Here is a 13,496-nt window from a genome sequence, read left to right as displayed (position 1 = left end):
GTGTGTGTGTGTGTGTGTGTGTGTGTGTGTGTGTGTGTGTGTGTGTGTGTGTGTGTGTTTGTACGGTTCAGTGCGTAGATCCAGTCACGCAGTGCTGGTATAACGGTAGTAGTGGTGAGTAAAGTGAAAGTCATAGCTCTCTAGTGTGTTAACACTAGACTGCAGGGCTCTGAGTTTCACACACACACACACACACACACACACACACACACACACACCCACAGACACACACACAGACACAGACACACAACTCACACAGACACTCGCTCCTTATCAACTATGTCTCTCCTTCACGTCCTCTTTCGCCCCCTTCTCTTCCTCTCTTTGTTCCCGCGTCTTTCTCCTGGCCCGCCCACTCTCTCTCTCTCCAACCCTTTGTTTGTTCCCCTATCGTCACTCTCCTTCACCACCTCCCCCCTGACCCCTTGCGTCCCTCCATCCGTCGCTTTCAAATTCCCATTCAAACTCACTCTATTGGTGTCGGCAAGATGACCGCTGCAATGTAGATGTATTAGCGTGACCGGGTCAAGCAGACATTGTCAAAGCCACGAACGACAGACGGGAAATTCCGATCGCTCAAATCTCTCATCTGTGATGAAATTCTATCTGTCCGTCTTATGTGATTCCTCAAGAATAATCTCTAATGTTCTCTCTCTCTCCCCCTCTCCACACTCTCCTCTCTTCTCCCCCCCCTTTCCAATCCCTCTCCCTCCTCCCCCAGTGCGGGCGTTGGGCGGACGGGCTGCTTCATCGTGATCGATGCCATGCTGGAGCGCATCAAGCACGAGAAGACGGTGGACATCTACGGCCACGTGACGCTCATGCGCTCGCAGCGGAACTACATGGTGCAGACGGAGGACCAGTACAGCTTCATCCACGATGCACTGCTGGAGGCGGTGGCGTGCGGCAACACGGAGGTGGCAGCCAGAAGCCTGTACTCCTACATCCAGAAGCTGGCCCAGGTGGAGACGGGCGAGCATGTCACCGGCATGGAGCTGGAGTTTAAGGTAGGGGATGCCGATAGGGTGTAGGGAAACTGGGGCTGGGGAGGCTGGGGAAGGTACGAACTGGAGGGCGTTTGTTTGGTAGAGTGGTGCAGAGCCTGAGTTTAAGGTAGGCCAAATAAATTTAGGTACGTAGGCTGCGGTGACCCTGAGAAAAGAGAGGTTGGGGAGAGGTTTATTTTGGATGAGGCCTACTACTACGAAATCATAAATTATGAGGAGACGCAACATTTCGTTTTTTATCTTCAGTTGCTCTCAATGCTCTGTCACATCCATGATATCTTTGAGCCAGAGGTAAAACACTAACGTTTGAAATTGAAATGGCCTTGGAAACATTTTAAATATATATTGACTTGTATATATTTTTTTAACGGTGCATTAGAATGGGCATGTCGATATCACACCCAATTGCTGGAGGTATAAATGTTTATAGACAGTTTATTATACCTCCTTCGTGTGAGCCTTAACCTCCATCATTCAGTCACTGTTTGCTCACACCACTCAATAGCATTGTCTTTTAAAAAGCTAGAAATTGAACAGTTAAGCTGTCTGCTCTTTGTCTTTGGTGTGAATCTATTTCTGAAGGATTTCAAGTACTATCCTCCAGATAGAGCAGCTTTGTAATCAGCGTATAGACTCCAAAGGAAGGATTATTCTGTAAAGGCATAAAACGATGAATTTAAACTTAACAAATAACTGCTACGATGAGAACCCATTATCCGAACGTGGAAGTGCATGGAATGTGGCCAAACACTAAGCGAGAGACCGATGATCCAGTGCTATCCGAACTTTGTTGTTCCCCCTTTGCACAACGACACACTTGACCTTGAATTGCACATGTACATGCCCCTATCTCGCCTCAGAATCATTTGTAATATTCCCAGTGCCATTTATCATCTCGCCGCGCTAAGAAACAATAATGAGGACGGTTTCATCCGAGACATTTGCTACAGTATACCACGATATAATCTCTAACAGCTACAGCCCCGTCTGTAATAGCGATAATGGTACTGAGAGGTATGCAGTCGCGTCGGATGCAGTTGCATAACGGCAAGCAGCGGCGGTCGTGGCGCGAGAGCGTTAGTGAAAGGATGTTATTAATAGTTAATGATGACGCACGGCGAGGCGAACGGCGAGGGCAAGCAGGGCGGTCATAGAAAGGAGTTGCTGCGACAGTTTAGCCAGCGTTTCCCAAACTCGGTCCTTGGGACCCCAAGGGTTGCACGTAGGGCTGGTATGGTGACCATATTACCGCCACACAGGCAGTCACGAGTCATGACTCGCAGTCAAATTCAATAAGACCATTTAGTCACGGTAATTAGGCTTCTCCAAGCTCTGATGCTGCTGATAGTCATTAGTAGCCTACCAAACTTGCTAACTGCCTGGTACTCAGCACTCTATTGTCCCTCTAATCATTATGGCATCGATGCAAATGTATTCGAAAATCAAACACTTCATGAGAGCTCATGAGCACATGTTGCACAACATTTCTATGCAATGAGTGAGAAAACAGAGTTTTGATGGCCTCTATTAAAAAGAGGAGGGTCCCATCAACTTTCTATAGGCTAGGCCTACAATATTTATTTCTCAACTTCCCTAATATTAAGCACATTGCTTCTCTTTACAACAGGAGTATAGCCTACCTGGCTGGCATGAAAATGAACCACGGGAAAAGCATCCTCCATTCCCTATTTAAGTGCATAGATGACATGTACAGTGCCTTGCGAAAGTATTCGGCCCCCTTGAACTTTGCGACCTTTTGCCACATTTCAGGCTTCAAACATAAAGATATAAAACTGTATTTTTTTGTGAAGAATCAACAACAAGTGGGACACAATCATGAAGTGGAACGACATTTATTGGATATTTCAAACTTTTTTAACAAATCAAAAACTGAAAAATTGGGCGTGCAAAATTATTCAGCCCCTTTACTTTCAGGGCAGCAAACTCTCTCCAGAAGTTCAGTGAGGATCTCTGAATGATCCAATGTTGACCTAAATGACTAATGATGATAAATACAATCCACCTGTGTGTAATCAAGTCTCCGTATAAATGCACCTGCACTGTGATAGTCTCAGAGGTCCGTTAAAAGCGCAGAGAGCATCATGAAGAACAAGGAACACACCAGGCAGGTCCGAGATACTGTTGTGAAGAAGTTTAAAGCCGGATTTGGATACAAAAAGATTTCCCAAACTTTAAACATCCCAAGGAGCACTGTGCAAGCGATAATATTGAAATGGAAGGAGTATCAGACCACTGCAAATCTACCAAGACCTGGCCGTCCCTCTAAACTTTCAGCTCATACAAGGAGAAGACTGATCAGAGATGCAGCCAAGAGGCCCATGATCACTCTGGATGAACTGCAGATATCTACAGCTGAGGTGGGAGACTCTGTCCATAGGACAACAATCGTATATTGCACAAATCTGGCCTTTATGGAAGAGTGGCAAGAAGAAAGCCATTTCTTAAAGATATCAATAAAAAGTGTTGTTTAAAGTTTGCCACAAGCCACCTGGGAGACACACCAAACATGTGGAAGAAGGTGCTCTGGTCAGATGAAACCAAAATTGAACTTTCTGGCAACAATGCAAAACGTTATGTTTGGCGTAAAAGCAACACAGCTGAACACACCATCCCCACTGTCAAACATGGTGGTGGCAGCATCATGGTTTGGGCCTGCTTTTCTTCAGCAGGGACAGGGAAGATGGTTAAAATTGATGGGAAGATGGATGGAGCCAAATACAGGACCATTCTGGAAGAAAACCTGATGGAGTCTGCAAAAGACCTGAGACTGGGACGGAGATTTGTCTTCCAACAAGACAATGATCCAAAACATGAAGCAAAATCTACAATGGAATGGTTCAAAAATAAACATATCCAGGTGTTAGAATGGCCAAGTCAAAGTCCAGACCTGAATCCAATCGAGAATCTGTGGAAAGAACTGAAAACTGCTGTTCACAAATGCTCTCCATCCAACCTCACTGAGCTCGAGCTGTTTTGCAAGGAGGAATTTTTCCGTTTTTGATTTGTTAAAAAAGTTTGAAATGTCCAATAAATGTCGTTCCACTTCATGATTGTGTCCCACTTGTTGTTGATTCTTTACAAAAAAATACAGTTTTATATCTTTATGTTTGAAGCCTGAAATGTGGCAAAAGATCGCAAAGTTCAAGGGGGCCGAATACTTTCGCAAGGCACTGTATTTTCTCCTAACCCTGTTTGGAGACAGTTGCATGATAATGGTCCATTCTAAATCAAAACAAATTAAATCGTTTTTTTCCCCTCCTCAATCTACACACAATAATGCCAAAGCAAAAAAACGTTTTTAATTTTATTTGTGAAAATGTATTAAAAAATATAAACTGAAATATGACATTTACATAGGTATTCAGACTCTTTACTCAGTACTTTGTTGAAGCACCTTTGGCAGCAATTACAGCCTCAAGTCTTCTTGGGTATGACGGTAAAAGCTTGGCACACCTGTAGTTCAATCTTGGTTTCATCAGACCAGAGAATATTATTTCTCATGGTCTGAGTTTTTTAGGCACCTTTTGGCAAGCTCCAAGCATGCTGTCATGTGCCTTTTACTAAGGAGTGGCTTCTGACTGGCTACTCTACGGACAATTCCTTTGACCTCATGGTTTGGTTTTTGCTCTGACATGCACTATGGGACCTTATATAGACAGGTGTGTGCTTTTCTAAATCATGTCCAATCAATTGAGTTTACCACAGGTGGACTCCAATCAAGCTGTAACATTTCAAGGATGATCAATGGAAAGCTCAATTTCAAGTCTCATAGCAAAGGGTCTGAACATTTTTTTAAATAAGGAATTTATGTTTTTTATTTTTTATAAATTTGCAAAAAAAAAGTGAACCTTTATTTGTCATTATGGGGTATTGTGTGTAGATTGATTAGGGGGGGGGGGGATTATTTAATACATTTTAGAATAAGGCTGTAACGTAACAAAATGGGGAAAAAGTCAAGGGGTCTGAACACTTTCCGAATGCACTGTACGTAAAGACAAGATTAAATCAAGAATATTCTGATGGCTGACCATATTAGCCTATCACATGTGAATGATATATTATCACTTGTGAATGATTCACAGCTTGTGTGCCGTTAGGCAAGAAACATCGCATACCTTTTTTTGTGACTTTTTCAAATCGTATTTGCACGCCCGATGTAGCCTAGCTATAGGCCCATATGTTTTGAGACATTTTCTATCTCAACTAAAGTGGCCAAATAACTTCTTAAAATGAAGCACATTAATCCGCTTTACAACTGGTGTAGAGCCTACATGGCATACATGTGCAGCGTGTTTCAAGTTTGGGGAAGATAATTTTTATCATACATTTTTTTTCACCATTAGCATTACTTGTATAATGGCATTTGCGGTCACTTTTGAGAGGGTGTTTTCCCGCTATTTCCATGTATGCATTGCTGCGCTTATAATGTGAAGAAATAGCCTAATAGTTGATCAACATTTTAAGCTAAAAGTTCTGTTGCGTCAGCCTCATTGCTTTTAAAATGTTTTTTTTATGTTAGTCGTTGTATTAATCTGGGATCTATCGCAACTCACAACTGTCCCAGACTAAGTTGGGAATATTTATTTCTCGCACAGAATATAATACCTCAAATTTTGTACTATGGGGGATGGTATATTGACATAGGCTAGTGATTTTTCTGTTCGTTAGTTCTACTCATCTTGTTGACTGACGAAAAGTAAATGTAGACAGTTCTTCCAACATCTTCAATATGCGCCTCGGAATTCAATAAGGACTGGCGCAGTTGCGTTCCCGATGTGTCTGTCTTCACTTGTAGCCTATGAGAGAGTCCCGATCACATGATGGTGAGCCATGTTTACTTGTAGCCATGTGAGAAGGACCCGTTCAACATGACGGGTGTTGGCTAATAAGAATTGAGATATCTGAGAGAGCCATGTGAGTGAGAGGTGCTTCAGAGCATGCTGCCGGGAGAAGGGAATTCTTACTATTATGTTCAGGCCAAGGGCACAACTGGCTGCAAAATGCAAGGATTTTTTTAGGTTGCATTTACAGCTACACAAAGGCTGTGCCGCAAATCGTTTGGAGAAAATATCCGTTCTATTCTATTTTCAGCTATGTTCAATTGTATTCTTTGTAAAATAATATCAAATGATGCCACGGAATTCTAAGCAAATCTTGCCTGCTAAATTAACTTGTGTAGCCCACAGCCATATGGCATAGCCAGATCAGGGCCTAACATAAGGACAACTCAGAGAATGCTATTCTGTTCTTCTGAAATAGACTACATTTTATTCATATCATGTTTTATTAGACCTGTCTGAAAAAAAAAAAAAATGTATTTATTGTGATGGTGTAAACTATATTAAATGTAGCGGTTCCAAAGGTCTGCATCAGTGGCTTATAGGTTATGCATTGAGCCAGGAGTTGTGTGTATGTGTATGTGTTTATGTTCATTAACGGTCAATTACCCTGAAACCGGCTGTTTTTTGCTTGACAATTTTCATGACCGCCAAAAGTCTTTGGCTCGTTTTTTTTTTCTTTCCCCTAGCTTGACGATTGCTTGATTACTTGAATCAGCTGTGTCGTGCTAGGGCAAAAACCAAAATGTGCACCCCTTGGTGTCCCGAGGACAGAGTTTGGGAAACCCTGGTCTATAGGCTTGAGATCAGTACAGTCGTCCATAGCAACATTTATGCCTTTGTTTACTTACGACTGCCAGCGCGCACACCAGACCTAGGTTCAAATAGTATTTATTTTATTTCAAACGACGCTTCACCTATGCTCGATTAGGCTGGCCTGGCCCAATGGAACCAATGGAATAGTCCCAGAAAATTCAAATCCCGCCCATCATGCTTAGCATTGTGGTAGTGGTAGGCTACATGACAGAGAACATAAGTACAGTATCATCCAGGTTGCCAGATTGGTTGGTTTTCCAATCGAAACTCTCCCCCCGGAGTTTGGTGTAGTAACAGATCTGGGCGTCTTCAGCCTTGCCAGTCAGTCTCATTCCAGTTGCCTCTGTTAAAGGGGGATCAAAGGGAAGAAAGGAGAGAGGGAAGAGAGGAGGGGATGGGGACAGGGGGGGTTGACCCAAATCCAAGTGGCAATGACAGTCTGGGCTTTTGGCACCGAAAGAGGGATGGAGAGAGACGAGGGGGGCGAGGGAGAGAGAAACAATTACATTGGGGGACAGGGTGAGAGACATTTTAGGGAGGGAGGAAGGAGTAGCGAGAGTTAGGTCGAGAGAAAGATTGAGAAGGGATAGAGAGAGGCTGTCAGAAAAAGTATAGCTTACACACAGCAGACATCAAGGTCAAAGGAGTGAATTTTGGAGAAGAGGGGGATGAGGTGTGCGTGTGAGGGATGATATCGTCAGACAGACTGACCCACAAACTGCCGTGATGGTCCCTTTGATGGTCATTTGTCAGTACAGGTCCCAATTTGGATCATGACACTGTGTGTGTGTGTGTGCACGGGCCTGCTCGAATGTATTCAGTGTGACTGTGTGCTCGACTGTGTGCAGAGCATATACCAGACTCCCATTATCAAAGACTTAAGTGACCCACTTTTTGCAGACGGGTTTACTGCCTCACAGAAACCCCTCTCTCCAGTTTCTGTTTGATGCTAGCTTGTTACAGTAGTACAGAGGGGTGCTTCAAGTCGTACTATTTTACCTCATAGCACCTCACACAAGACTTCACATTGCAAAGTACACAGGGATATGAAAAGTAAATGGGGAGTAGATTAAAGACTGTGTTCTTTGATTGCTCCATCCAGCCATACATTATGAAATCATTCATCAAATAGATATCTGCATTTTTAAGGTGCTTCAGCGATCGTCTATGGCTCAGCTCTGTCTAGCTCAGATAACATCTCACAGTTCTTTATTACTCTGCAGTCTTCCATCTCTCGCTCTCCTTCCATCTCTGCTTCTCTCTCTACCACTTTCTATCCTTTTGACTCTCGTTCCATATGACATTCATTCCTATCTCCCCCTACCCCTCTCCCTCCTTCCCTCTCTTCTCTCCCCTCTTCCACCTACCCCTCTCCCGCCCTCTACATGTCCCTCTCCCTCTCTCCCTCCTTCCCTCTCTTCTCACCCATCTTCCCTCATCCCTCCACCGCTCCCTCTCGCCATTCCTCCCTTCATCCCTCCGCCCAATCCTCCGACTCTTCCTCCTCTACAGCGCCTGGCCAATTCCAAGGCCCACACGTCCAGGTTCATCAGTGCCAACCTGCCCTGCAACAAGTTCAAGAACCGTCTGGTGAACATCATGCCCTACGAGACCACCCGCGTCTGCCTGCAGCCCATCAGGGGCCTCGAGGGATCCGACTACATCAACTCCAGCTTCATCGACGGATACAGGTAGGTGGAATGGGTGTGGGGTCGGAAAGAGAGAGGAAGACGGGGAGGGGTGTGTGTGTTTGCGTGCATGCAACTCTGACTGTCTCTCTGTCTGTCTGACTCACCATACTACATGTCTGACGTGTGTGTGTGTGTATGTGTGTGTGTGTGTGTTGCCAGGCAACAGAAGGCTTACATCGCCACGCAGGGCCCGTTGGCAGAGACCACAGAAGACTTCTGGAGGATGCTGTGGGAGAACAACTCTACCATCGTAGTCATGCTCACCAAACTCCGAGAGATGGGCAGGGTAGGAGACTTTATCTCACTCACTCACTCACACAGACCCACTCAAGCATTCTTCTCTCTGTCCATCATTCAGTTATCCTCTGTAGTGCAGTCTGTACTATTACCCCAATGACAAACAGAGCACATGCCTAACCTGCACTGACTGTAGTCTATGTATTCACGCTCATCTCAGATCTATTTATCCTATGCCCCCCCTCCTCATATGTGTGTGTCTCTCTCTCTCTCTGTTCACAGGAAAAATGTCATCAGTACTGGCCTGCTGAGCGCTCGGCCAGGTACCAGTACTTTGTGGTGGACCCCATGGCTGAGTACAACATGCCCCAGTACATCCTCCGAGAGTTCAAAGTCACCGACGCCAGGGTATGTGTGTGTGTGTGTCCATGCGTATGTCCTTAGGGATGACACATTCTATTTCTATTCATGCCTCCCTCCCATTGATACTATGTCTAGAAACGCTACTGTCCTATACACTGAGTATACAAAACATTAAGAACACCTGCTCTTTCCATGGCATAGACTGACCAGGTGAATCCAGGTGGAAGCTATGATCCCTTATTGACGTCACTTTTTCATATCCACTTCAACCAGTGTAGATGAAGGGGAGGAGACAGCTTAAAGAAGGATTTTTAAGCCTTGAAACAATTGAGACAAGGATGGTGTATGTGTGCCGTTCAGAGGGTGAATGGGCAAGACAAAAGTAGTTTCAATAGTGTCCCGTGTGTGTCAAGAATGGTCCACCGCCCAAAGGACATCCAGCCTACTTGACACAAATGCGGGAAGCATTAGAGTCAACATGGGCCAGCATCCCGAATGCTTTCGACACCTTGTAAAGTCCATGCCCCGACGAATTGAGGCTGTTCTACTCAGTTGCATGCCTAGTCTATGTTCCATTCAACCTTTCACCTGTATCATCAGTGAGGCTTGAGAAAGCAAACTGATTGAGGCTATTTTCCTCCATCACATGACAATACAGTGCTGATAGGGCATGTGTCATGAGTATGCTAGTATGATTGCTCCTCATACCACCTTTAAAGGAGCAATCTGTAGTTCAAACAACAACAAAGGGGCCACTCCGCCACTTTGGTAAACACCTGAGGGATTGGGTTGGAGAAGATCCCAGATTGCCCCTATTAACGACAATATTTAGATCCAGAGAGAGTTTTGACCTGACGAAGGAGCATACAGTGCCCTTTTTGTCCTTTTCATATATGTGTGTGCCATTCGCCCATTTCAAGGAAATGCATGGCCACAACCATTTCTATGATAATATGATTGTCAGTGATCTGTTTAAGCACAAAGGCCCATTCCACAGTATAGGCTACCATTTTGTGTCCAATGTAGCGGTAACTGTACTGCAGAACACTAGCCCACCTGGGACTGGCGGACATGTTGGATTGCTGCTTGAGCCAGCATGGCGGCTAGTTAGGAGCACTCATGTTGGTCTGGGGGAAAAAAACACTTTACACACTGGCCTAGCACTCAGCCCCCTGCGTCTCCCACTGGGCAGATTAGACATAAATGCTGCTTAAGCTGGTGCTCAAGGTACCACACATTCAAACTATACCTTCCCCTACCACACACACACACACACACACACACACACACACACACACACACACACACACACACACACACACACACACACACACACACACACACACACAGAGTAAGGAGTGCCTGGGAAAGGTGGACTGGAGCAGCAGCTGCAACGGTGATTCTAGGCTGTGTTAATTGTGATTGAATCATCAAAGCGGCCCACTCCAGTAATCAGGTTGGGCCGCACGCGTAAGGTCTCCCTAAGAAATGAAAGGGACCTCTAATCAGAGATGACTGGAAGAGGGAGACGGACGAGGAAAGGAGCGAGAGAGGGTAGCGAGAGAGGTGGGTGGGTGGGAGAGAGGAGGAGGTTATGGGAGGTGGTTGGTATGCCTGTGTGGAAAGGGTAGGGGTGTGTGTGTGTGCGTGTGTGTGTGTGTGTGTGCGTGCGCGTGCAATAGCAAAGACTCCACACTTCAGTTGTCTCTGCTAGCGAGGCAGTCACGTATTTAATCACACAATTTGACACAGTGCGCAGACCCTGAGGTTGTGTGTTAAATGTATTTATTTAGATTTGTCTCTACGCGCTTCATTAATTGTGTTGTTGTTTTTTTCTCCGCCTTCGCTTTTAATCCGCGCGGGGAGGCAAAACGTTTTTCAAATGAGGTTTAAAGGAAAAAAACAAAGGTTCAGAAAGGCGACAGAATGGTAAGCGAGAGTTAAGAGAAAACAGTGGCTTGTGACAGTCAAATGAAAGACACTCTTGACACGGATGAGTCTGAAGAATAGTCGTCAAGGAAATGAGACAAGGCTAGGGGACTAGGGAGCGTTTTGGAGAGTATTAGGATGTTTTGGCCTTTTGCTTGGGACTCCATTTATACTGAACAAAAATATAAATGCAACATGCAACAATTTCAAAGATTTTACTGTGTTACAGTTCATAAAAGGAAATCAGTCAACTGAAATAAATTCATTAGGCCCTAATCTATGGATTTCACATGACTGGGAATACAGATATGCATCTGTTGGTCACAGCGCCTTCAAAAAAAGATAGGGGCGTAAGATCATAAAACCAGTCCACCATTTGCCTCATGCAGCCCGGCACATCTCCTTCGCATAGAGTTAATCAGGCTGCTGATTATGGAATGTGGAATGTTCTCTTCAGTGGCTGTGCGAAGTTGCTGGAAATTGGCGGGAGCTGGAACACGCTGTCGTAATTGTTGATCCAGAGCATCCCAAACATTCCCAATGGGTGACATCTCTGGTGATTATGCAGGCCATAAAAGAACTGGGACATTTTCAAATTCCAGGAATTGTGTAGAGCCTTGCGACATGGGTCTGTACATTATCATGCTGAAACATGAGGTGATGGTGGAAAATGAGTGGCATGTCAATGGGCCTCAGGATCTCGTCACGGTATCTTTGTGCGTTCAAATTGCCATCGATAAAATGCAATTGTGTTCGTTGTCTATAACTTATGCCTTCCCATTCCATAACCACACCGCCACCATGGGGCACTCTGTTCACAATGTTGACATCAGTAAACCGCTCGCCCACACAAACCCACACACGTGGTCTGTGGTTGTGAGGCTGTTTGGACCTACTGCCAAATTGACAAAACTGCACATTTTAGAGTGGCCTTTTATTGTCCCCAGCACAAGGTGCACCTGTGTAATGATCATGCTGATCAGCATTTTGATACGCAATACCTGTCATGTGGATGGATTATCTTGGCAAAGGAAAAATGCTCATTAACATGGATGTAAACACATTTGTCCACAAAATTGAAATAAATAAGCTTTTTGTGCATATGGAAAATTTTGGGAATCTTTTATTTCAGCTCATGAAACATGGGACCAACACTTTACATGTTGCGTTTATATTTTTGTTCAGTGTAGAAGGGCTGGGTTCCAATTAAACATACAGCCAGCCAGCCTCCTCTCCTTTCCTTTTTTCCTGGTCTCCTTTCCTGACAATGGACCTGCAATCACTTGATAGGTATAAGCAGCATTGTGGAACCCAATCAACTCTGTCCAATGATCAGTGGTCATCAAGGAAGAAGACAGGGCTAAGGACTAGGGAATGTTTGATTTGGTTCTGTATTGTATCCTCAGCCTCAGTGGCCAAATTCAAATTCTGAGACGGTTTCCTTTCTCTTCCAGTCGACTACTGAAATTAAGACCCCACCATAATTGACTACCCTTCGGCAGAGATTCAAATAAAGCAATTTTCTCGATTAGTATAAGTCCAGTCCGCACCGATGTGGGTGGCCACCCCAAATTGGTCTTCCTCCCTTCCTGGCTGCATGCCATTTTTTGCATGTCAGGTCCCTCCGTCCATTAGTCCTCCGTCCACGATTACCCCGTTTAACACAATGTTTAGAAGAAGACGCTTGTCACGCCAAATGCCCTATTGATTTCCTCTAACCGGGACTTATTCCACCGAAGAAATGACAAGCTAAAATGAGAGAGAGGCAGAGAGAGAGGCAGAGAGAGAGAGAGTATAAGAGAGAATAGTTAGAGAGAGAGAGAGAGAGAATAGTTAGAGAGAATAATTAGAGAGAGAGAGAGAGAATAGTTAGAGAGAGAGAGAATAGTTAGAGAGAATAGTTAGAGAGAGAGAGAGAGAGAGAATAGTTAGAGAGAAAAAGAGAACTGATAGACTGTCAGGGGAGACGGGACATTGTGGTGTTGTATGAGGGTGAAGTTGAACTGGACCTGGACCAGTTGTTGTTGTTATTGAGCTGTCTACTAGACACAGATAGGGACAGCGTTGGGACTTGGCGGTTCGCTGACCCCAGATCAAGTTTCTATCTGGGGAGTGTGGTGAAACAGTTATTGTTTCTGTTCCTGAATCTGTTTATTTTGCTTGGCATGTGGTCATCATTGTGGACAATGAGAGAGTCTGTGGCACGTAAAGTGTAAAGTGAAGGATCTTGGTTTTTACTGACCAATCCCTTCTCTCCCCTTACATCCTCCTCTCTTTCCCGTTTTCTCAATCCTCCTCTGTTTCCCACACTCCATCCCTCTCTTCCTTGTCTCTTAACCTTTCCATCCATCCATTCTTCTTCTCGTTCCCTTTCTCAGGATGGGCAGTCCAGGACAGTGCGGCAGTTCCAGTTCACTGATTGGCCGGAGCAGGGGGTGCCCAAGTCAGGGGAGGGCTTCATAGACTTCATAGGCCAGGTGCACAAAACTAAGGAGCAGTTCGGCCAGGACGGACCCATCTCTGTCCACTGCAGGTAAGAGCCCTGTGTGTGTTTGTGTGCGCGTGTCTGCGTGTGTCTAAGTGTGTCTCCATGC

The 13,496-nt window shown here is 44.9% G+C and overlaps 1 protein-coding gene across 15 annotated transcripts in view; it reads left to right on the top strand.

The window, feature by feature from the left end:
- LOC139408979 (receptor-type tyrosine-protein phosphatase S-like) overlaps positions 1-13,496 on the top strand; it is a 216,867-nt gene that overhangs the window by 186,296 nt on the left and 17,075 nt on the right. For all 15 annotated transcript variants that reach the window (XM_071153536.1, XM_071153535.1, XM_071153534.1 and 12 more), the window contains 5 exons: positions 722-1,007; positions 8,195-8,373; positions 8,533-8,659; positions 8,893-9,018; positions 13,281-13,435. In XM_071153536.1, the coding sequence (XP_071009637.1) occupies positions 722-1,007; positions 8,195-8,373; positions 8,533-8,659; positions 8,893-9,018; positions 13,281-13,435 (873 nt within the window). The remainder of the gene's footprint in view (positions 1-721; positions 1,008-8,194; positions 8,374-8,532; positions 8,660-8,892; positions 9,019-13,280; positions 13,436-13,496) is intronic.

This window comes from Oncorhynchus clarkii, chromosome 5 (genome assembly GCF_045791955.1).
Source record: "Oncorhynchus clarkii lewisi isolate Uvic-CL-2024 chromosome 5, UVic_Ocla_1.0, whole genome shotgun sequence".
Taxonomy (NCBI): Eukaryota; Metazoa; Chordata; class Actinopteri; order Salmoniformes; family Salmonidae; genus Oncorhynchus; species Oncorhynchus clarkii.
Note: the sequence above shows the minus strand (reverse complement) of the source record. Positions and strands in the feature narration are given on the sequence as shown.